This window comes from Equus caballus, chromosome 6, assembly GCF_041296265.1.
Source record: "Equus caballus isolate H_3958 breed thoroughbred chromosome 6, TB-T2T, whole genome shotgun sequence".
Lineage (NCBI taxonomy): Eukaryota > Metazoa > Chordata > Mammalia > Perissodactyla > Equidae > Equus > Equus caballus.
Window position 1 is genome coordinate 86,968,716 of NC_091689.1, and position 23,113 is coordinate 86,991,828.

The 23,113-nt window shown below is 57.2% G+C and overlaps 2 protein-coding genes across 10 annotated transcripts; one reads left to right on the plus strand and one right to left on the minus strand.

Annotated features, from left to right (window-relative positions):
* The first annotated feature begins 95 nt into the window (after positions 1-95).
* On the plus strand, positions 96-5,856 carry SLC39A5 (solute carrier family 39 member 5). 8 transcript variants are annotated; one of them, XM_001504828.5, is made up of 13 exons: positions 96-207; positions 285-384; positions 891-959; positions 1,265-1,613; positions 2,122-2,305; positions 3,121-3,283; positions 3,457-3,626; positions 3,867-4,007; positions 4,386-4,482; positions 4,562-4,732; positions 4,916-4,996; positions 5,158-5,348; positions 5,596-5,856. In XM_001504828.5, exons 4-13 carry the CDS (start codon positions 1,330-1,332, stop codon positions 5,737-5,739), a joined length of 1,626 nt encoding a protein of 541 aa, XP_001504878.1. In that variant the 5' UTR covers positions 96-207; positions 285-384; positions 891-959; positions 1,265-1,329; the 3' UTR covers positions 5,740-5,856. The 8 variants fall into 8 exon arrangements, with proteins under 8 accessions (XP_001504878.1, XP_005611363.1, XP_005611362.1 ...); XM_005611305.4 differs by having other exon boundaries at positions 100-207; positions 331-384; XM_070271648.1 differs by having other exon boundaries at positions 107-207; positions 259-384.
* Positions 2,342-23,084, minus strand: ANKRD52 (ankyrin repeat domain 52). 2 transcript variants are annotated; one of them, XM_070271645.1, is made up of 29 exons: positions 22,922-23,072; positions 22,525-22,608; positions 21,991-22,069; positions 21,713-21,783; positions 20,458-20,658; positions 19,841-19,928; positions 19,552-19,694; positions 19,051-19,263; positions 18,714-18,792; positions 18,309-18,423; positions 18,035-18,117; positions 17,809-17,926; positions 17,529-17,597; positions 17,213-17,353; positions 17,051-17,131; positions 15,497-15,608; positions 15,227-15,298; positions 14,755-14,956; positions 14,416-14,503; positions 14,222-14,339; positions 13,417-13,636; positions 13,121-13,208; positions 12,931-13,014; positions 12,680-12,825; positions 12,382-12,464; positions 12,080-12,162; positions 11,809-11,900; positions 11,223-11,377; positions 2,342-2,741 (listed from the first exon to the last, which is right to left on the minus strand). In XM_070271645.1, exons 1-29 carry the CDS (start codon positions 22,946-22,948, stop codon positions 2,463-2,465), a joined length of 3,414 nt encoding a protein of 1,137 aa, XP_070127746.1. In that variant the 5' UTR covers positions 22,949-23,072; the 3' UTR covers positions 2,342-2,462. The 2 variants fall into 2 exon arrangements, with proteins under 2 accessions (XP_070127746.1, XP_023499544.1); XM_023643776.2 differs by lacking the exon at positions 2,342-2,741 and having other exon boundaries at positions 5,817-11,377; positions 22,922-23,084.
* Positions 23,085-23,113: the final 29 nt, after the last annotated feature.

Sequence of the window (23,113 nt, forward strand, 5' to 3'; positions counted from 1 at the left end):
TGGGAGGTGGAGGGGAGATGGGTTACAGGTAAAGAGGCCTGGGCAAAGCAGGCCTGCCCCTTTAAGGTATTGTCCCTCCCCTGCCCCCTCCCTGCAGGTGACCCTTGCCCGCCTGCCTGCCTGCCTGCCCCCCCCCCCCCCCACAGCTGGAACCCAGAAGGCTGTGTCCCCCTTCCTCTGGCGTCCTTCCTGGTCTCCTGCTATCAGGTAATGCCAACCTCGACCCCCTGGACCAACTGGACCAATAGCCCTGATCAGCCTGTTCTCCCCTGATCTTAATGCAGGTCAGACATCTGAGGGAGCCCAGACTCTTCTCTGCTCTTCCCACAGAGCTTCCCCTTTCTTGGTCATCGATTCCCAGATTCTGGCTCGTACTCTTCTGGGGTGAGGAACTGCCAAGAAGAATTTCTTCCCCATGCATCTGGGGTTGCCACTTATCTGCCTCTTCACCCTCCTCTCCAGCTTAGGGACACCTGGGTCCAACTTACATAGGGAATGTGGGGATGGGGGTTGGAGATGATTGAAGCCCAGCGCCAGCTGTAAAGAAGGTGGGGAGGGGGTATTTGCAAGGAAAGGCTAGAATGGTACCAACTGGGGTGGGGCAGGGGGTGAAAATGCCAGGTCCAGGTTCTCCTGAGCCATGTGGCTGTTCCAGGGGCAGAGGGTGGCCCCTCCCTACTCAGGGGCCCAGCCGAGATTGACCTTTGACCCCCCACCCCAGAGATCAGTGAACCATTAACTCCTCTTTGATGTGAACCTTCCCACACTCGCCCCACCCCTGACCCCGCCCCAAGGCAGGTGGGCTGGGGCGGGGTGTCCATCCAGCCTGACGTGGCCTCCATTCCACCTGGGCACCTGGAGACTAAGCCTGCCTCCCCTCCCTGACTCAGGAACCTCTTAGCGTCCACAGCAAGGCCTGACGGGGACCTGCGGTGATAGCTCTCACGCTGCTAGTGGGGGTGAGGCCCTGGGGATTGAGGGGAGATAGAGAGGTGGGACAAGGTTGAGGGGTGGGGTTTGAGGGATGGGATGGACAGATGGTCAGCTCCGGATCAGGTCAGGGGAGCACTGTGGGTCAGGGACGGTGCTCTAGGAACTGGCCAACAAGAGGCTGCTCTGGGAGGAGGCAATACGGAGGGAAGAAGGAGGCCAGGGTGGGGGCTGCTGCTGGATTCAAGGTGGGGTGGTACGAGGAGTGAGTCCCCCCCGGCCCTGAGCTGGACAGCAGAACAGGAGCCCTGACCCTTCCTTGTTGTTCTTCCAGGGCATAGTCCTCAGAATGTTCCAGGAGAAATAGAAGCCAGAGTCTCTAACCCGTTCCCCCCAATAATGGGGCCCCCAATGAGTCATCTTCTGTGTGGCCTGTGTGTGTGGGTGGCCTTGGGCTGGGTAGGGGGCTCAGCCCCCAACCTAGGCGCTGCTGAGCAGGAGCAGAACCACTACCTGGCCCAGCTGTTTGGCCTGTATGGGGAGAACGGGACGCTGACTGCAGGGGGCCTGGCGCGGCTCCTGCACAGCCTGGGGCTAGGCCGAGTCCAGGGCCTTCGCCTGGGACACCACGGGCCTCCAGCTGGTCGGGCTGCACCCCCAGCTGGAGACAATTCCACACACAGGTACTAACCCCTTTCCCTACCCCAAAATGCCACATGTCCAGCTCTTCTCAGGGCTTGGCTCAGTTGCCAGTTGCCTAGCTCTAGCTTCCTAAAATCAGATTCCTGGAATTACAAATTTTTCAGAACATGACACCTTGGCTCCCTTCAAGACCCCTTTTGCCTCTATTGCTTCTAATTCTCTCTTCTTCCAAATCCCTGGGCCCTTCCATTCCTTGCTCTTAGTCCCGACGCTCAATGTCTCCAGGTCGACTTGGCTCTCAGTTTGTAGTATTTTTGGCTGTCCTCCTCCCGTTTTCTCTCACCTGCCTCCCCTCCCTGCCATTCTTAGGTCCTCCTATAAATTGACAATTCTCAGAACCTCCCAGGACTGACATTCCATGGTTTCTGGGTCCCAGGAACTCTAGCCAGTGGCTGGTCCTCCCCTTTCCCCTAAGCTCCCTGGGAGCCTCTCAAGGGACGTTTCTAAGAGAACATGAGGGAGTCTGACTTGCTATCCCATCCATTCCAGGCCACAGGACCCTGATCTGAGTGTGGATGTCTGGGCAGGGCTGCCTCTGGGTCCCTCAGGGTGGGGTGACCCGGAGGAGCCAAAGGCCCCACCACCACTCCATGGGCCAGCCCCCTCGGGCCTGGGCCTCTTTCATAGGCTTCTGCTGCTGGACCATTCGCTGGCTGACCATCTGAATGAGGATGTGAGTCTGATGATCTCTCGAGAGGGGGAAGGAGTCATGGGATTTAGACAGCCTGAAATCTTTGAAGGACCAGTAATTTAATACAGTTACTGTTTTAAAAATCCAGGTGTGGATTTAGGGTATGTTATTCCACTACTGAAATATGTTCCCTCTGGGCTCAGAGCAGATAAGTCCACGCCCAGAGCTCCAAGACCCAGTTTAGGGGCCACACTTGGCAAAGCAGAGAATCCAGAGAAGCAGGCCAGGGTAGGATTTGGGGGAGGTTATCTGGAGAGGAGACCTGCAGGGAGTGGGTAGCTGTCTTCATCCAGAAGGACAGAATCTGTTCCAAGTACATCAAAGGGCAGCCAAAGCTAAACCTGAAGCAGGCGCATTGAGGGTGAGCACCCCATCGCAGGAAGCATTCAAGCCAAGGCTGGATGAAGATGTCACAGGGCTGTTGAGAGGAAGGTTGGATGGCATTTCAGATTCTTTTTCCTTCTAAGATTCTAGAATGGAGCGCTCTAGTTGTCCAATCAACTCCATCACCAAATCAATGAAATCATCAGGGGCTTGAGAAGGAGGGAGATAGCAGCAATGTTCACTAGCACCCAATTTGCATTGAAATGGATATTTGCGTTGGATTGAATATAACTAATAATTAACACACACTGATTATACTACCTGTCCCCAGTCTCTGATGCACCCACCAGTGGGAGGAAAGGGGACCCTGGGAGAGACCCAGGAAGCCATGCAATGCAAGGGCAGACATTACAGATCTGAATCACAGTTCTTGGCGATTCCCCAATGCATGACTCCCACCCCAACTCCCCTAGTGTCTGAATGGCTCCCAGCTGCTGGTCAACTTTGGCCTGAGTCCTGCTGCTCCTCTGACCCCCCATCAGTTTGCTCTGCTGTGTCCAGCCCTGCTTTATCAGATCGAGAGCCGCGTCTGCATCCAGGCCCCAGCCCCAACCCCTACAGGGGACCTATTATCTGGTCAGTGGGTGAGAGTGGGTGTGGGGCACCCTGAATCCTGGTAGGGAGGGGGCCTCAAGCCAAGGAAGCAGCTTCATTGAGGTCCTGCCTACCCTTGTAAGAGATCTCTGCCCCACCTTGCCCCTGAGGCCCTCCCTTCAGCCCTGGCCTAACTTCAGCCCCGACTCTCCCAGCCCTGGTTCATAGCGCCCTGGCTGTCCTGCTGCTCAGCCTCCCAGCTCCCCTCTCCCTGCTGCTGCTGCGGCTCCTGGGACCTCGTCTACTGCGGCCTCTGCTGGGCTTCCTGGGGGCCCTGGCCGTGGGCACTCTTTGTGGGGATGCACTGCTACACCTGCTGCCACATGTACGTGCCACCCCTTCCTTGTTCCCCTGCCCACTCGTATCCAAGGTGTTCCCAGTCCTAGGACATCCCCTCCCCCTTTCTGTCAGCCCCCACATTCCACTCCCCACCCTGCTGCCACCAGCCCTCTGAGGTCTTCTGCTGGAGCCTGTGAGTGAAGGCTTGTCACCTCCCACGCAGGAGAGGGCTGTTGTCGGGGCAGGGGCCTCCCTCCGGCGTCTGCCCTGACCTCCTCTCTGGCAGGCACAAGGAGGGCAGCATGCTGGACCCAGCGGGCAACCAGCGGAGGACCTGGGTCCAGGGCTGTCCGTGCTCGGAGGCCTCTTCCTGCTCTTCGTGCTGGAGAACACACTAGGGCTTTTGCGGCGCCGAGGGCTCAGACCAGTGAGTGATACCCTTTTCTCCTCCTTCTGCTGAGACCTGAGTCCTAGCCGAGAATTGGCTACATGAGCCAGGAAGTGAGGGGCCGAGTGTGCTCCTGGCTCTCTGATGTCTGCCTGAGTGTGCAGGCCCTGACAGATAACAGGGAGCCGGAAGGGCTCCTCAGCATAGACCCAGGACTTCTGGCCAAACAGTCTCCTCTCCCGAGCTCAGGTCAACAAGAAACAGGGAGGTGCCAACCTGGGAAGAGTGGGGAGGCCAAAAACCATCCCCAAATGCCAGAGGTGGAACCAGGTGTTCATTTTCCCACCTGGTAGCCTGGCCTCTTCTCAGCCTGGCTCTGCTGCCTCCTCCACCAGGAGGGATACCCTCCTATTTCAGAGATGCTGCAAGCAGAAGAGAAAGGATGTCAGAACACTGAACCTGGACCCGGAAGATGGCAGTGGCTTGGCCCTTCAGCCCTTACAGGCAGCTCCAGGTAACTAGAGAAGAGTAGGCTCCGGGCTCCCAGCTCTCACTTGCAGCCACCAACGCTATTCTCATTCTTCTTCCTGCAGAGCCAGGGGCTCAGGGCCGCAGAGAGCAGGACAGTCAGCCCCCACCAGCTCCAGCCCCTCCTGGGCACCAAGGCCACAGTCACGGGCAGCAGGGTGGTAGTGGCACTAATATCACATGGATGGTCCTCCTGGGAGATGGTCTGCACAACCTCACTGATGGGCTGGCCATAGGTGTGAGCAGAGGGGATGGAGGGAGGCAGGTCAGAGGAGACGTCAGGGCTCCTAGTTATTGGCTGGGGCTAGGAGAGGGCTACCAGAATGGGGGGAGACGAAAGGACCACAGAGGGAATGCAGGCCCCTGCCCTTGGGGAGAGCTTTCTCCTAACTGACAACCTCCAATCCTGCCAACCCCAGGTGCTGCCTTCTCTGATGGCTTCTCCAGTGGCCTTAGCACCACCCTAGCAGTCTTCTGCCATGAGCTGCCCCACGAACTGGGTAGGAATGGCCGAAGTGTGTGTGTGTGTGGGGGGGGGTTAGACTCCAGAAGGGAGAGAACTACAAGGAGTGGAACCTGGAGGCTGGCAGGTGACACAGGTCACTTATCCCTGAATGAGCCCTAGCTTATTCCCTCCTACCCTGTCCTCTCTTCCCAACAGGTGACTTTGCAATGCTGCTCCAGGCAGGGCTGTCCTTTCGGCGGCTGCTGCTGCTGAGCCTGGTGTCTGGAGCCCTGGGACTGGGGGGTGCAGCCCTGGGGGTGGGGCTCAGTTTGGGCCCTGTCCCCCTCACTCCCTGGGTATTTGGGGTCACTGCTGGGGTCTTCCTCTATGTGGCCCTCGTGGACATGGTGAGAGGTGTGGGGTAGCGCAGAGAAACCAAGGGAAGTGGGGAGGTGGGTGTGGAGGAGAGGAAGCATCAGTCCCTCCACCTCCACCACGACCACCGGGAAGGGTGCTAGACCACAGGCCCACAGAGTCTAAGAAACAAGGCCTGGAAGAGTTCGGGCGGGGGCTGCTGATACTTTCTAACCCCTCCTTCTCACGTCCCAGGGGCAGAGACAAAGCCAGGATCCTGACGTTCTTCTTTTCTTTCAGCTACCAGCTCTGCTTCGTCCTCCTGAGCCCCTCCCTACACTCGATGTGCTCCTGCAGGGGCTGGGCCTGCTGCTGGGGGGCAGCCTCATGCTCACCATTGCCATGCTGGAGGAGCAGCTATGGCCCCTGGTCTCTGATGGCTGACGGGGGCCAGCGGAAAGGCGTCCAGGTTGCCCTTCCTTCCCCCCAACCACAGGAATGGAGGCGGGACACAGGGCCAGTAGGAGCAATAGGATTTTAATAAACAGAACCCATCCCAAAGCCATGACTATGACAGTTGTACTTGCACCAAACAGCATAGAAAACCAGGACGTGGTGGGAGGGCTCAAAGCGGTTGGGGGAGGACATGAGTAGGGGCCTGGAGGGTGTGGGGTGCATCCATCTGCTGGGAGAGCATTGTGCTTTAGCCCGGGGTGGGGGGGGGGGCAAATGCACCGAGGTCCCCACTTTTTCCTGCTGCCCTCAGCACCCTGGGGATACAGGCATCTGGGCAGATCTGCCCTTTATTGCTGCCCATCAGCATCAAACACCCCCCGACCCCAACGCTAGCACCACAGGTGGATCCGGGGCAAGGAGAAGGGCAGGAACGGGAAAATTGCTTAGAGAAAGATTCAACTAGAATCCAGTGAATTGTGCTCAGTTCTCTTTACTTCCTACAACCGAGTACATGGGTCACAGGGTGGAGGGTGCACCAGGACATGCAACATGCCCCTCAGTGCCCCCCACACACCCCTGCACACAGGATGGTGGTGTCTGCAGCATCACAGGTCATGCAGGGCATGGGGAAGGGGAGGTTCACACACACAGAGACGCCCACAGCGGGTACCAGACAGAGAACACCCCTGAATATACATAGCTGTACACAGGGAACACCCAGGTCCCCAACCCAACCCTCTCTGCTGTCTTGCCGTTCCCCAGGCAGGAGGAACTGTATTGCTTTGAGAGAGCCACCCTGGGGGCTGCTCTGCCAGGCACCCTCCCCTCCCACCCACCCCCATTTTGGCACATCTGCAAGACACGGCAGCGAGAGTAGGCTCCCTCCCTCCCAGGCTTCTGTGGCTCGGAGTTGAGGAAGGGGGTAGGAGACTGCATCCTCCGTCTCTCCCCCAGCCCTTCCCAAACCCCTCCCAAACCCACTCCAGCCAGAACCCACCCCACCCCCAAACACACACATACAAAGCTGAGCTATCCAGGAATACAGGGGACAAGGAGATTGTCCGGGATGGGAGCAGAGGCAGTAGGGGGAGAAAGGACTGGAAGCAGAGACCCCACCCTGGCGTGGGGTCAGACTGGCACAACAGCTACTTTAGTGCAATTGGAGAGGGTGCCCAGAGTGGGGGGGAGATGGGAGGGGAAGGCTCTCCCAACTTCCCAGGGGGCAAAGCCAGGCTCCCCAGGGAAAGGGCCTAGCGGGAATGAGCAAGGGCCGGGGGCGGATCCTCTCGTCACCCGCCGCCCTCTGCCCTCCCAGATGCAGTGACAGTGTCCCCCTCACACCTAAGTGGGCAACAGCAGCCTCAGAATCAGTACCTTCAAGTAATTCACAGAGCAGACCCTCCCCACCCCAGCTTCCTCCCATCTCTGGGATTTGGTCGCTTCTCTAGGGGTTGGGTCAGGAGGAGGGAGTCCCCAAGTCAGATCCTGCCCTCTCTACCTCCCTCTTCCCAGACCACTGGGCTTGGTCCTCAAAGATTCCTCACCTCCACCCTTGCCCAACCTGGGTCAAGGCCGTGGAGGGCTGGAGCCACCACGATCAGAGGGGAAGGGGCCCTCCTTCTTAAAAGGTAGGGTTCAAACTAGGCGGGATGGGGCCCCATACTGGTTGCCCCAGGAGGAGGGTTTCTGGGCTAGGGTCTGTAAGGCTATTTTCCTTTGCGGTGGGAAGGGGAGGCGGGGGATGAACACTGGGTGTGGGGAGAGGGTGAGAAATGCCGGAGAGGGGAAGAGGAAGGGGCTTCCTGCTGGAGCAAAGTCACTGGAGTCATTCAGACGAAGAAACACTCATGTGCACAAGTCACAGAGTGTGTCTGTCCAGCCCCTCCAGCCTGGCCCCAACCCTGCCTCTCAGGGCCCTTCCAAGACCCCAGAGAAGGTTTTGGGGGTACAGCTGTAGAACCGTTCACTCTGGCCCCACGCCACCCCCCACCCCCAGCCTCTTCTCCCCATCTAGGTCCAGGGAGTCAGAAGGTGCTCGGGTGGGCAGACAGCGGTGGAAACAGTATTGAGTTTTCCTTTGGTTACATATTGAAGGCAAAGGTGAGCTGGACTTACAGTCAAAACGGATAGGGATGAAGAAGGAGGAGGGGCCATGGCCGGGGCTGGAGAGGGAGGCAGGCCCCCTCAGCCCCTCCACCCCAAGGAACACATGTCTAAGTGGGGTAGCGTCCCTCAGTCTCGTCTCTCCCACCCCCCACAGCACCAAACAACAGAGAAGCCCCCTCCCCCAGGGGCTGCTCCCCACCCCAGCCCGGGCTGTACATTCAGTGGTTTCAGCAGTCCTATGGCTCAGGGGGCCACACGGGGGGAGGCGGCCCGTCAGTCTCAGTTGGACAGTGGCAGTGACCCGGGTCTGTTGGTCCATCCTGGGACCCACAGTTTGTGCCATTTGTTTTTCTGAAGGATAGTTCACAACCCTCCCAAAGCCACCGCCCAATCAGAAACATCTCCCCGAAAATCAGAAACTAAAAACTGGCTCTTTTCATCTCGCCCGCCGATTCACACGTCTGTTTCCCTGTCTCCAATGTAGCCCTCGCTCTATCTCCTTTGCTGGGACCTGGGGCTGCTCCCAGGGTCCTCACTTAAAATAGGCCCTTTCTCAAAAGTGCTTATTACTTGAAGCAAGTGCTTTAGAGCTGCAGTGGGGAGAGGGGGAGGGGAAGAGGGAGGGCGAAGGGAAGGAAACGTTCCCTCCCCACCCTACCCCCTTAAGATTGGGGGGCATTCTGCCTGTTTTACTTCTCCACACCCGTTTAAGTCAAAGAGGTTTTAAAAAAAATCTTAACATTAAAATAAATATGCAGAGGCCATGAGAATGGTCAAAATGCTTCAAAAAACACTAGGGGCTGGGGAGCCCGGGATGGGGTGTGGGATTTCCTTTGGCATAAGGAGAGGAGGCTGCTTGTCCTCCAGGCCTCCTCACAGCCACATGAGGAGGGACAGAGGACTCCCCACAACCTGCCCCAGCACTGCTGACGGTGTGCTGAAGGTGCGGACAGCAGGGAATGGGCAGCCACCAGAAATCTCATCTAGCAGAACAACGGGGCTCCCGACAAATAGATTCTTCCTGTCATCGCCAAACATTGATAAAGGAGAACACGACTGAAACCCGAGTCCTCTCCAGAGGACACATCTCCCTGCTCCCCCTGTCCCCCACCACCTAATTCCCAGCACCAAAATGAGAGGGAGGGGCTGCAATGGGAAGATTTCAGGAGAGAGAACTGAAGTTAGGGAGCAAGCTTTGCGGAACCAGCAGGGTTGGGGGTGGGGGGCTGCAGCCCTTAAGAGAGGTCACATTGATTGTCGTATAGGGGAGGACAGGGTGCGAAGGGAGGTGGGCAAGAGGGGCGTCACAAGGCCCTTTGGCTTTGAAAACAATAATAAAAACTAAAAGCTGCACAATCCTTCTCACCAATAATGGTCATTTGGAAGCTTTGAAATGGTTTAGGAACTGGGGGGCGAGGGGGGAGCAAGACAGAGAGAGAGAGGATAAAAAGGGACTGTGACAAACAGAATAAGGACTTGGACAAACACCCCAGGCTTCAGGGAACCAGCATGAGGTATGATTAAGGGCGTCTGATCGGGAGGCTGGGGTCCCTGGGATGCCCCCTCTCCCCTCAGCCCGCCCTTGGCAAGGGTGGCAGGACTTGCAGGGAACGCAACTGAAAAGTGGGTAAGATTATGAATAAAGCAAGCGTGGGTCGGGGAAGGAGACTGAGGGACCCCTGGGGGGAGACCCTGTACTGTGTAAACTAAGCCTGTCCAGTTCTCAGGGGACAATACTGATGGCAGCCAAACTGGGCAAGGATGCACTGTGGGGCGGAGGGGGCATGACCTCTATTCAAGTTCTGTGTCTTGGCCCCTGGCTGAGGTATTGAGTGTGAGGAAGGGAACACTGGGCTATGGGAGCGGGTCCAACTGTCCAGGAGGCTTAGCTGGGAGATGGATGGACAGGGCGTTTCAAGGGACCAGGGCCAAATTCAATGCTACATGTAGAGAGAAAACTGCCCCCTCGTCACTCTGGCCCAGTTTGGCTTTTGGGGTGCGACTGTGAGGAATCTTCTCAGTGCAGCCCCTAGCTCAATCCCATCTCTCCCTCTGCTGGGAGGGCAGGGACCAAGCCTCAGGATCTTTTCGTTGCTCCCTAGATCAGAGCTTCATCCTCACGTCCCGAGTAGCCATGGTCCCCAGTCTGCCCTGCCCCTCCCACCATCTTTGGCTTCAGATCAGGAGTGACTGGGGGCAGTGGGTACTCTTGGACATGACAGAAGGGGGCGGCAGACAGGGGGCACAGAGGACTCTAGGGTTGGGGGGGCACAGGAGGAAGAACACAGTCCCTCCCTCCCCACACATGCAAACACATGCCTGAAACACACAGGACACACTAGGACTGTGGTTTTGAAATGAGCAGGAAATTAATTTGTTTCTTCCCCTAAAGGATAAAATGCTTACTTAAAAATTCATGACAAGCCTCAAAGTTAAGGGAGAGGAGAGCCAGGGAGGGAATGGCCGCAGGCTCTGCCCTCCCAAAAAAAGTTAAAACAAAGAAGCAGGGTTAAAGTGCGTGGTTAGGGGGCCAGGCCAGGAGGGAAGGGGGGCAGGGAGGGGCAGGCTGTGGGGGCAGAACCAGCCCTTGATTTGCATATGAGGAGCCGGGGAGTGCAGGATGGGGGCCCAGGTACAGTAGTTGCTGCTTCAAGTGTTCTGCATTTGAACTTCAGGGGTGATGGGGTGCAGAAGGGGGGGGGAAGCTCCAGGCCCCAGTGCTAATTACCCTCCCCCCTCGTCCACTAGCTGCCCCTGAAGGGGGAGGGGGACACCCCCAGAGTGCTCACACAGTACCAGAAATTAAGGCTTCTCACTGCTGCGGGGATGGAGGGGCCAGCCGAGCAGGGAGGCAGTGATGGGTATGAAAGAAGAGGAAGGGACTGCCTGGCAGCAGGGGCTGGGGGCAGGAGGACACAGAGGAGTCAGAGGGAAGAGTTGGGGGAGCTGGCAGCAGAAAGGGGGAACTGAGAGATGGGGTCAGAGAGAGGGGCAGCCAGGCATTTAGCAATCATTTTGGGACACTTGGCAGAAGGGGTTGCCCTGGGGGTACCAAGGGCCTGGGGTGCTCCCTGTCGGTCCCAGACCCCTGCCAGGCCAGGATGGTGTGGCCAAGGGGTGAGCAGCTGCTCCCCAGTGCTTTTTTCCCCCCTCCGCCCCCCCCACCCAGTCGTGTTCTCCTTTAAAGTGCCCTAAATGTATAGACTTTTTCTAAATAAATAGAATAAGATATCAAGCCACCAGCAGGGGGAGGGACACTGGAGGGGGGGCTACTCAGAGTAGCAGCCATCTAACCCAATGGCGCCGTGCCGCTCCTGGCTGTAGGGGCAGGAGGCCCCGTGGGGCAGAGCGCCGCAGCCACCCACCGTCTTGGCTGCTGCGATGCCGCAGTTCTTGAGCAGGCTGAAGCTGAAAGGACTGACGGCGTCCTTGGGCGGGAAAGGCTTCATGGTGGAAAGGATCAAGGCCAGGCAGTCTGCCACATCTTTGTTGGGGGCACAGGCCAGTGCTGGGGTGTGACCTGCAGGGCAAGGGGGGAGACCTGAGCCACAGGGTCCTGTATCCTTGGGTCCCCAACCACCCTCCCCCGGACCCGGAGCTCCCTTATCTGTAGATGGGAGCCCAGGCAGGCAAGCACCGCACACGGCCAGAATTCAAGGGCTACGAGGGCCCAGGGAGGCTGACAGGCAGACTGCCCAAGTGTGGGGTACAGGGCAGAGCATGGGGGACAGCAGGCTGGGATGTGTGGGAGGTCTTCCTGAGGACCCTGCTGGCTCCACCTAGTTCCCTCAGACGCCACTCAGAGACTCTAGCCGATTGGTGTTGGGTCCCTGCTCTGAAGTGTTCCCTTGGGAAGAAATTCCAATTTATAGCAAGATGAAGAGGTCACCTCCTGGAGAATGTCCCTGACTCCAGACCTGGGAGAGGCGGGGGGCTCTGGACCCCACTCACCTTCTTCATCCACAGCCAGCACTGTGGCCCCTCGACTCAGCAGGGCCTGCACCACAGAAGCTAGACCATTCCGGGCAGCAATGTGGAGTGGCCTTGGCAGAAAGGAAGAGGGAGCAGTCAGTGGGATGCCCAGCTGCCCTTCCCCGTCTCCCGCCAGAGTGGCCAGGGCACTGAACGGATACTCCACGCTCCAGAGAGACCCGGGATGCAGGCAGCTCTTTCTTCACCCCCCTGCCTCCCTAGCCAGGAGTCCCCCTCCCTGGGCACTCACATCTGCAGCGCACTGTTGGTGGCATTGATAAGGCCAAGGTCTTGGGTTTCTGCCAGGATCATGAGGGCACATTTCTCATGGCCCTGAGGGAGGGGAAGAAAGATGGAGACATGTGAGGTGGAAGCATGACAGGCCGCAGGGTAAGAGTTGGGGAGGGTGGCAGGGGGACAGAGAGCTATCCCACCAGCCAGATAGGCTGGACAACCCTGACTTCACTCCAGTCCTCTGTCCAGTCAAGAAGATCCATCCCCCTTCATCAAGCCTGCCCCCTACACAGCCTCACCCCACCATTGGGTCAGTACCTTGCTACAAGCCAAGTGGAGGGCAGTGTTCTTGTTCTCATCCAACACAGTAAGGTCTGCCTTCCCTCGATACAGCAGAAATTCTACAAGAGAAAGGGACGGAGAGGGACTGACGCCTTCCCTCCAGAGCAGCAGCCAGCCCAGCTCTCACCCTCCTATCTGCATACACTTTGCATCCCACCTGGACAGGCAGAAACATCCAAAGACAAACCTCCTGCTTCCTGACCCCACAGGCAGGGCTGACCCATCTTGCAAAAACCAGGGGAGCGCCTCCCTTCCACACGCGGCCCCTACACACCCACAGCAGCGGTTTGCCCGTTCTCAGCCGCCGTCATGAGCGCAGTGCGGCCAGTGTGGTCAGTGGCGTTCACCTCAGCTTGATGCTGCAGCAGCATCCGGAGCCCAGAGACATTGTCCGCAAAGGCAGCGGCATGAAGAGGGGTCCTGTGGGGTGGGGGTCAGGGCAGAGTGAAATGGGGAACGCTCTGTCACCTGAGCAGAAAGAAGCCAGAGGCAACTGAGGCTTCTCCCCCACCTTCCACCACTCACCGTCCTTTGGCATCTCGGCTGTTTACAATCTTGGCACCCAGAGCTCCCAGCAGCATCTCTGTGGTGCTGTCCTGGTTATTAATTCTGGGGGAAGAGAAAGCATCAGCAAGAGGAGCAAGAGAAATGGACTGCCTGTCCTAAGTGCAGGTCACAGGCCTCGAGAAGGGCTGAGGGGTAGGAAGGGACTTACACTGCACAGTGCAAAGGGGTGAAGGGGTTTCCTTCCAGGTATGAAAATGGGCTGTGTTCAAGTAACAACTCCAGACAATCTTCATGTCCTGGGTGTGAGGAAGAAAGTATGGTAATGGAGAAAAATGACAAGTTGTCCTACATCTGTCTGGTCCTATCGCTTGACATTCCATCCCACTTCCAGATCCAGATCAACCCAGGTCCTTCCCTCAATCCACTCGTCCTTGGTCTCTGTTCTTGTCTGCCCTCCCCCACATCACACAGATTCCTGTGCCTGCAAAGGTCCCAGACCCATACCAGTGTAGGAGGCCCAGTGCATGGGCGAGTATCCGCTGTAATCCACCCCAGCATCCAGGGGGTCTGTGGAAAGGGCAGCCTGCAGCAAGGTCCGAAGTACTGCAGTGTGACCGCAGGCTGAGGCCAGGTGAATGGGTGTGCGGCCCTTGAAGTCTCGGCACAGCACAAATGCGTCATGGTCCAGCAGGGCAGCCAGGCAGTCCTCACAGCCAGTCACTGCCTATGGGTGACATGAGGGTGTGAGGAGCCACTCCCTTTCCAATGGCCAGTCATTGGGGCTGGCCAAGGAGTAGAAACCACTTCCAAGGGCTCCAATCCTTGTCTTTACAATGATTCTAAGTGTTAAGGGTCAGCATCTCCGCCCTTGACTCTCTCTATGCCGATAGACAATCAGGACGGCGAGACTGAATCCTGGTGCTCTGGAGGGGTGACAAAACGCAGAGTAAGAGACTAAGGGATCAAAGAATCCTGTGGGATGAGGAGGAGGCAGCTTTAGCACAAATGATGTTGGGGAAGGACCGGGCTAGTGACATCATTATCCAAAGGGACTGGGCCAGCAGGGTATCCTGGGGCAGAGTCTGGGTAGTGAGCATGTAGCTCTAATGTGATTACAAAGCAAGGTGGTCAGGGAGATTGGCTGCGGATACCGAGTACTCATTCTGGAGCAAAGACAGTAAGGCCCAATAAGACCCTGGGCACAGAATCCTGGCCCACCTGCTAGACAACTGATGTCCTACGGCTGGTGGGTCCTGTGCTCCCACGTTCAGGCCCATCTGTGAGCAACCCCACCCAGGAGCTCACTCACCCCACGGTGGAGGGCAGTGCGGCCCCGGAGGTCAGCAGCATCAGCCGTGGATCCTTTCTCTAGCAGCAGATGTACACAGTCCACGTGGCCATTCATGATGGCCAGCATCAGTGGGGTTCTACAGGGGGGCAGGAGAAAAGGTGAGGGCCTGGCAGGGGTGGGAACACCTGCACCCCAGCCCTGGCCATACTCACTGTCCATAGGCATCCATGACATCTGTGATGTCAGCTCGTTCCCCACTGTCGATCAGCAAGTGCAGGGAGTCAGTGTGGCCAGAGGCAGCTAGGAGAAAAGGGGGCCTGGGTCAGGGCAAGGTCAGGGGAAGGGGGAGGCCAGGTCAAGTATAAAGGACTTGAGGGGGGAGGTTCCTGGACACCTGGGGCAGTGAGAAGTCTAGGGGAAAGGAGGCTACGAATGAGGACTTGAAGTTTCTATCCTCCTCACCCTATTCCACTCCCAACCCCAACCCCACTCAGGAGGGATTTGGGGACCAGTCTCCAAGGCCTGGTGTGGCCAGGGGCGGGCGCACTGACCAGCAGCGTGCAGGGGAGTCCACTTTCGCCTGCGCTCCTTGATGAGGGCAGAGGCGCCATGGGCCGTGAGCACCTCCACACACTCGGTGGAGCCTCGCTCGGTGGCCAGGAAGAGCGCGGTCCGGCCCTTGTGGTCCCTTACATCCAGATTCACCAGCGTCTCGGCCAGTGTCTTCAGGGCTTCACAGTGACCGTTGTAGGCCTGGAGGGGTGCGGGCAACCAACAGACACAGCTCGGGACCCCACTCTGCCCTCGGGACCCATGGGGAGACTCCAGGAGCAGTCCTCCCCACGAGCTCCTCAGTCACCTCAGGCTCTTCACCTCACTGTGCCCACCCCCATCCAGATCACTGCCTGCTTGTCACATCCCACAGGAAGGCAGAAGCATGGACAGATTCACACGTGCTGGCACCTGTGTGGGCCTGGGGCAGGGAGGGACAAGGCAGGCAAGAGGAAAAGCCCTGGGACTCACAGCTAAGTGCAAAGGGCTGACTGGAATGGTGCTCTCCACATCCTCCAGGCAGTTAAAGGACATTTCTAAGAGCTGCAATGGACAGGACAGTAGGTGCTGAGGTTCTGGAACTCCCAAGGTATTACCCCCTGCCCCTACTCCAGTAACCCCTAAGCCCCTGGATCTAGAGACCACATTTGATGCAACCCTCTCTTGGCTTCAGAATCCACAAGCACAAAGGTCGACTGCGGCCCGCCCCTGCTGCCCCTCCCAGGCCAGGTCCCAGCATACCAGCTCGAGGTTCTGTCTGTTGCCGTAGGCGGCTGCATAGTGCACGGCTGTGTAGCCCTGCCTGTCCCGCAGGGAGGGGTCTGCACCGTTATCCAGTAAGAACTCCAGACAGCTGGGGGACAGGGCAGACTGTGAGGCGGGCTGGCCCAGTCCAGGAGGGCACAGTTGTGGGAGGGGCACAGCAGAGGGGCCAGGGGGCCCCTCCAGGCCAACACCCGTCCTCTGCTCTAGGTAGGCTAACTCCCGCCCATTCGACCCCACTCCAGACCCACCAGGTCCTCCAGGTCCACCCTGCTCCACCCTGGCTTCAGTGCCTTCCTTTATGCTTTGAATGCTTTCCCAGAGAACGAGAGCACAATGACCAGTTATCAACCTTCTGCTGATCAACACTCCTCACCTCCAGCCACGATGACTCTCTGCCCCGAAGGCCTTCTCCTCCCAGCCCACCTGAAGAAGTCCTCCTCATCTCCAACTCAGTGCCAGCACCCTCTCCTCTATGAAGCCTACCCCCATCTTCCCAGTTAGGCGCCGCCCCCTCTGTGCTCCCTCAGCACCCTTCTCACAGCTTAGTGGTAGTTGTAATAGTAGTAATAGTAACACACTATTTAGCACTGATTGTGCCGAGCACTGTTCTAAGCGCTTCATGTGTATTAAGTCACTTAATCCCCATAATGATCCTATGAGGTAAATACTATTCTTATCCCTGGTTGAGGAAATTGAGGCATGGAGAGGTTAAGTTACTCGCCAAAGGTCACACAGCTAAGCCTCTTGGATTGTAAGTATCCTTTTTTTTTTTTTTGAGGGAGATTAGCCCTGAGCTAACATCTGCTGCCAATCCTCCTCTTTTTGCTGACGAAGACTAAGCCTGAGCTAACATCCATGCCCATCTTCCTCTACTTTATATGTGAGACGCCTACCCCAACATGGTGTGCCAAATGGTGCCATGTTTGCACCCAGGATCTGAACCGGCGAACCCTGGGCTGCCAAAGAGGAATGGGCGAACTTAACCACTGCGCCACCGGGCCAGCCCTTACTTTTTTTTTTTAAATAAACCTTTTATTTTAGAACAGTCTTAGATTTAGAGAAAAACTGTGAGGACAGTACAGAGTTCCCATATCCCCTGCACCCAGCTTCCCCCATTGTTAACATCTTACATTAGGACGTATAGATGCCCTTTCATTTATCTTCCCCAACAGATTATTAGCTTCCAAAGGGCAGAAATCTGGGGTAATTCATCTTTTATCCTTGGTACCTAGCACAGTACCCGCTATCTAATAAGTAAATAATTAATACTTGTGGAATAAACAAGGAGGTTTTGCATGTTCAGTCTTTCTGATCCTCTCAGGAAGACCATGCGTTCCCTAAGGGAAGGAACGGGGTCTTCTACTTTGTCTTCACCCACAGTGCCTGGCCCAGGACTAAACTCAGAGTGCTCAAAATGTGACGGATGGCACAGCGGCGCAAGTGTGGTATGGGATGGGCATGCAGGGGGAAGAACAGAACCAGAGCTGGCACTGCAGGAGAGCGCCTCCTGGGGTCGTCACAGCTACTCACAAGAAGGCCTCCTTCCTGCGGGACTCCTTCAGTGGCTCGTCCTCTTCAGCATCGTGGCTGGAAGATGAGTGGGTTTCCGCTCTGGGGGAGGGAGAGTGGAATCAAAACAAGGTGGGGCTCAGGGAGGTGAGTGGGGCTGAGAAACCCGGAGTGGGGCCTTACCTCCTGTAGGTGTCAGAAGCGGCAGCATAGTGGAGGGGAGAGCAGCCTTTACAGTCGGCCTCGTTGACGCCTGCCCCGGCAGTCACCAGCGTGACTGCACACTGGTAGCTGCCATTGGCGGCCGCATAGTGCAGTGGGGTCCTGGGGCAGAGTGGAGGAGGGTGGGTCAAGAATCAGGGACAGATCCAAACGCAACAAGATGTGCAGCCAAAAGCTGCTTTGTAATATTCTCCTCACTTAGCCTCCAGCTCCCCACCCCGCCCTCCATCATGTCTCTCCAGACACTCTCTATACACACCCCTGCACATTAACACACCTTCCAAATTTGTCTCTCCTCCTCAAGTCAGCTCCACTGCTCAACAGCAAATTAAGACATTCAACATTCCTAAAGTGAAAGAGGATGAGGGTTAAGAGAGTGAGAGCCGCAAGAAGGACAGGCTTCTCCCCAGGGAGGGGTTAAGGAAGGATGGAACTAGACAGCCCCTTCTGCTTGGACCGCTCTCACTGTGAGAGGGGGACACCTGGGCAGGAAAGGAGGGGCCCAGACCCTCGCCCAGCCCTCTTTCAACACCCGGGAGAGAGAGAAGAGAACGCACCCTCCAGAAGCAGCAGCATGAAGACAGGTACGGCCAAGGTTGTCAGGCGTATTGATGTCAAACCCAGCTGAAAGCACGTGCTCGTTGCTGAGTGAAGACACGATGCTGTACAGCTGACCTGCAGGGCCAGAACAGCCACAGATCCCATCGGAGGGCACCGAGCAGAGTGGAACAGGCCTCCGTCCTCTGACACGCCTGCCCAACCCCCCAACCAGTCAGCACATACCTGAGGAAAGAAGCTTACGACAACAGTCAGAGAATCCAAAGAGAACAGCTAAGTGCAGGGGGAACATGTCGTGGATGCCGCGCCTGGGGAGAAGTTGAGGGACTCAGTCCTCGAGCCAAGGCGGGGCGTCACAGACCTCTTTTCTGTGGCCCACCCCCAGCCTAGGAGATAATGAGCTTCCTTTTGGCAAGCTTATTCATGCCTCCATGTTTGTTGTGAGCAGTCTGTGCAGACCCGAGGCAGCCGAGATGTAGGGTCAGTGGCCCTGACTCACCGGGCGGTATCCGCGCCATTGGTCATGAGGGTGCTGATGAGCAGCTCGTGTCCGTAGCGAGCAGCCACGTGCAGTGGCGTGTTCCCAAATTTGTCAGCACAATCAATCTCGCTGCCTGAGAAGGGGATGCACACACAACTCAGGCAGACCGTAGGCTTCAACTGCTCACACTAGTTAGCAGCCATTTGAGTGCTTATTACATGCCAGGCACCTGGCTCCCCCTTCTACACCCGTTATCTTGTTCGTAAGCCTTAGGGGACAGGGCAGGCAGAGCAGGGCCATTTCCACGGGTGCCTATCCTGATTAGAAGATAGGGAGGGAGGTGGAATAAGGAAGGAAAAGAGGTTTCTAGGGATGAACTCTCTGGGGGAGGAGAAGAGAGGACAAAGTCTCCTTAGTCCATACCATTCTGGATGAGGATCTGGGAGCGGGTGAAACGGCCGTGGATGGCAGCCATGTGCAGAGGACTTTTCCCTTCTTTGCTCTGTGGAAACAGCACATTTTCTTTTTCAGTGCAAAGCATGGAGAATGCCCTGTTCCCCCTTCCAAAGGACACATCTCTGAGGACAGAGTGATCATATGGGCATCTACTCAGCCCACTCTCTCCTGGGTCCCTGGCGAGGTCTGAGCTACCCAGGAGGCAAGGGGACAATTCCCCAGTTATCCAGAGAGGAAAATATGGTCAGGACCCCCAGAGCCAGCTTCCTCTTCCCACTGGTCTCAGCCTCAGCCCTTCAGGCACCTGGTAGTTGACATCAGCCCCGTTATTGACCAGCAGCTCCAAGCAGAGAGCGCCATTGGTGGAGACTGCAGCCACATGCAGTGGCGTGAAGCCTTTGTCATTCGGCTGGTTGACATTGGCTCCTGCGTTCACCAGCTCAATAGCCACAGCATCCTGGCCCAGGTAGCAGGCGATGTGCAAAGCTGTGTTTCCAAACGCGTTGGGCTCATCAATCTGGATTTCCAAGGGTGAGGGGAAGGGGAAAAGGGAGGCATCAGTTTAAACAAGGTGGAAGCCGGCACGGATAGCCTAGAGAATCCCAGAAATCCAATGACCACTTTAGGTTCCTGACCCAAAGATGAGGGCAGTGTTACTTAAGGTAAGCATTATTCAGACCCTCACCACATCCTCCCTACCTCCCCAAACCACACCAACCATCCCAGCACCTTCATATCTTCACAACAGACTCTGGCCTCCAGCTCCCTGCCCTTAGTTCCCAGCCCCCACGCTCAGCACCCTGACCTCAGCCCCCATCCGGAGCAGGTACTTCACCACTTCGATCTGGCCACTGGCAGCAGCTGTGTGGAGCAGCCCATAGCCCTTGCGGTCCTTGCAGCCAAGGTCTGCTCCCCGTGCCACCAGTAGTTTTAGGACCTCCAAATGCCCTGGGAAGAGAGAAGATGCTCTCAAGGAGGTGCAGGGTGAACTCTAAAGCCCTGAGTGCCTCTCTTTTTGAAGGCTGCAACCCCCTCTCCCTGCCCTAGGAATCCTAAATGTCAAATTCCTACTCTTCCCGCGAATCCTTTCTCACCTAGAAAAGCTGCCCAGTGCAGAGGCTGCCGCTCCTTTTTGTCACAGACATTCAGGCTGGCTCCCTTATTGAGGAGCAAGTTCACCGTCTGTATCAGGACATGAAAAACACCGGCTCAGAGCCAGCTTCATGCCCTCAATGTACTTAAGAGCAGAGGCCTCAGCTCCTGAAAAAGCTGAGTTAGCCTAATGTCTTTGTTCTTGAGCAGAACTATATGGAGAACTAGAGGGAAGAGAGGAAGCAGACACTAAGAAGGAGATCCCAGATGGATTTGGAAGTTTGAGCGAAACTCAAGGAAGTCTTTTCAGGAGACTTGGTGGTTCTTAAACTCTTTTGAAGAGTCTTCAAAAATGTATTGAAAGACACGGACTCTCACTTCAGAAAAAGGCATGTATACAAACATTTTCCATGTAACTTCAGAGAGTATCACCCGCTTGAAGGCCAAGTCAAGAATTTCAGTCTAACTCAACCAGTCATTTGGTGCTTGAGCTCGAGTGTCAAAATAGTCATCTGCGCTGCTTCTCCCCAGGCCTGACGGCCTAGAAGCAGGGAAGGTGGGTAGGAAAGGAAGGAAAGAGAAGGCACAAGGCTCACGGTAGATTTGGAGCAGTCCTCACCTCTAGATGCCCACTATGCACCGCATGGTGCAGGGCACTGCGCCCACTCCTGTCAGCCACATTGAGGCTGCTCAACAGGGGTGCCAGAGCCTCAGCACACTTGGTGGCCCGGTTGGCGGCGGCCACATGCAACGGTGTCTGCCACAGCTTGTCCCGGGCATTCACATCTGCTGAATGTGCCAGCAGCAGTCCCAGCACCTTCTGTTGAGGGACAGGAGATAAGGGAAAGGATAGAGGAGGGGCAGGAGGTAAACAACAGGAAATGGTGGGAAGAGTAGGTCAACATGGCACATGTGGCTCCATCTCCCCACGCCCCCAGCACAGAGTCTCCTCTCATGTTTCCAATGTGCCTAGCCTCTCAGTACCTATTCCCTATCTTCTGGATCTAAGAAGATCTGGATCTTCTTAAAATCTTCTTTTCCTTGCTGAGGAAAACATGGATCCCTTCTCTTCCTCAAGCCACCAGGTATCACTCCCCAACCCAGACCCTGAAAATCACACACACACACACAGCCACTCCCAAGCAAATCCACACGTAGAGGATCCCAATCCTTCACACCACTTCTAGCAAAAACAAATGCTCCTGCTACCCTAATGCCCCAAATCCCCTTTCAGCCCCTCCATAGGCACCAAAATCATTTCCATTACCTCAGTAAGCAAACAGATACTGGTTCTTCTCCAGAACCCAGGCTAAAATGCCCCTCCTGGTCACCACCCACCCCATTTCCACTGCCCTCAGACCCTCCCCCTGGTGGCTAGAGCGAAGGAAGTGACTGTGGAACCAAGAGGGAGGTTTCCCTCCCCCCAACTTCAGAGTTGATGGACCCAACTGGTGAGGCACGCCTGACTTCTGTGCTGTCAACTTTTATGCTCCCCGAGGGATAGGGATGCAACAGATCACGTGCCCCATCCCTCCATCACTCCATCACAAGGAAAGAAATCTCAGTGCCCAGAGTGGGGGTCAGACTCCAAGGTGGCCCCCCAGGGAGGGATGAGTCACTCAGGCCTGGCAGCAGGGCCCCCTGCAGTCTGCCAGCCCAGTGTTAAGCTCTCCCCTGACGTCACGTCAGCTGGCAACACTCGGCCCCCCTTACTAGCCAGTTCTAGGGGTAGAAGGGAGGGGCCAAGTTCTGCTCTCCTGACCTGGGAGTCGACCAGCTTGTAGGGCAGATGACTGAGGCTCTCCAACCCTTCCTCTCTACCTTTAACCAACCCATCCTCTTTAGAAGGGTGAAAGGAGTTAGGAGGCCCGTACCTCATTTCGGGAGGCAGCAGCACGATGAAGAGGGGTCAGCCACAGTGTGTCCTTAGCATTAACATTAGCACCTGTGGGGATATAATTTCCTCTTTTGGTGGGAGGTGGAAAGCAGGTGGGGAAGGAAGCCAGTAATCAGGCCAGGGAATCTGGATGAAGATGGAGGATCTCCTGGACCAAGCACCAGAGAACAATCCTTGGATATGGAAAAAAAAAAAAAAAGCTCCTCCCTCAGGTTCCCTCCCTAGGTGCCACACCTTCCAGCTCCCCGCTTTCACCTGACATCAGTAGCAACTGGAGGATGGGGACATCGCCTACGTAGGCAGCAGCATGCAGTGGGGTTCGCCTCTCTTGGTCCTGGGAAGGCAGAAAAGAGGAGCAGCTGTGGGGGTGAACTATCAAGAACCCCAGCCCAAGTCTTAGAGCTCCAGGCCTTTCCGAACCACGACCTCTTCCCACAGGTTCCGCAGCCTCCTAAATCCCAATCCTAGGTCAAAGCAAGCACCTAGGGAGGGTGGAGTCAGGGAGTCAGGCCCCTGGGCCGGCGAACCAGTCTCCTCCTTCCAGGAGGGGTGGGGGCGCTGCAGACACCGATGGTTCAGAAGAGAACACCGTTTCTGGGCATCCTCACCCTTACTGGTCCGTGCTCCCAGCCTCCATCCCCAAATGTAGAGCAGACGCCTATCCCAGGGTGGAAAGAGCTGCGGCCTCATCCGAGCCGAGGAGACACGGAGCCGCCCCACCGATGGGGAGGGGTCCAGAACACCAGGGCCCAGATTACCGGCTCGTCATCCTCCCTGATCCTAACTCACCAGCACATTGATGTTCTCCTTCTGCGAGAGGAGGGAACGCACTTCCTCCACATCTCGGCTAAAGATGGCCTGGACCAGGGGCGGCTGCAGGGAGAACCGGCGTTCAGGGAGCGGGCCGGAACGGAACCGGGCGGGTGCGGGAAACATCAGGTTTTGGGGGGGCGTCTCTGGAGGGGCCCCGCTCTGGGGTCCTGGCTGCAGGGGGCTCCCGCGGTGTCTCCGCCGGTCGCCAGGCCCCCAAGGACACCGGCTCGGTTGAGGGGAGCGCGGCGTGGGGCGGGGCGGGAGCCGCGGGAGCCCTGGGCTCGGGCCCAGCCTAGGCCGCACATCCCCGGGCTCGCGTGGCGCCGGCGCCGGGCCCTGGAAGGAGGAAGCGGGCGAGGGCAAGAGGGCTGACCTGGTCCGTGATGCTGAGGATCCCCATGGCCCGGCCCGGGCTCCGTCCGCATCGAGCTCCCGGCGGCGGCGGCAGCGGCTCCACCGGGGACACGGGGCGGCCCAGGCGGCGGCTGCGGCGGCGGCTGCGGGGAGAGCGCGGCCCCGCCTACCGGGGGGCGGGCGAGCGGGAGCCCGCAGCGCTCCCTGGCGG

Excerpts from the sequence above, each read along its gene's own strand:
- ANKRD52 (XM_070271645.1), bottom strand. The coding sequence starts at position 22,948 with ATGGGGATCCTCAGCATCACGGACCAG. Across the intron at positions 20,659-21,712 it reads CTGCTGCCTCCCGAAATGAG|AAGGTGCTGGGACTGCTGCT; the intron begins GTACGGGCCTCC and ends GTCCCTCAACAG. Across the intron at positions 12,163-12,381 it reads TCCACTTGGCTTGTAGCAAG|GGCCATGAGAAATGTGCCCT; the intron begins GTACTGACCCAA and ends CCCCTCCCTCAG.
- SLC39A5 (XM_070271647.1), top strand. The coding sequence starts at position 279 with ATGCAGGTCAGACATCTGAGGGAGCCCAGACTCTTCTCTGCTCTTCCC. Across the intron at positions 4,008-4,385 it reads GGCGCCGAGGGCTCAGACCA|AGATGCTGCAAGCAGAAGAG; the intron begins GTGAGTGATACC and ends CTCCTATTTCAG. Across the intron at positions 4,733-4,915 it reads CACTGATGGGCTGGCCATAG|GTGCTGCCTTCTCTGATGGC; the intron begins GTGTGAGCAGAG and ends TGCCAACCCCAG.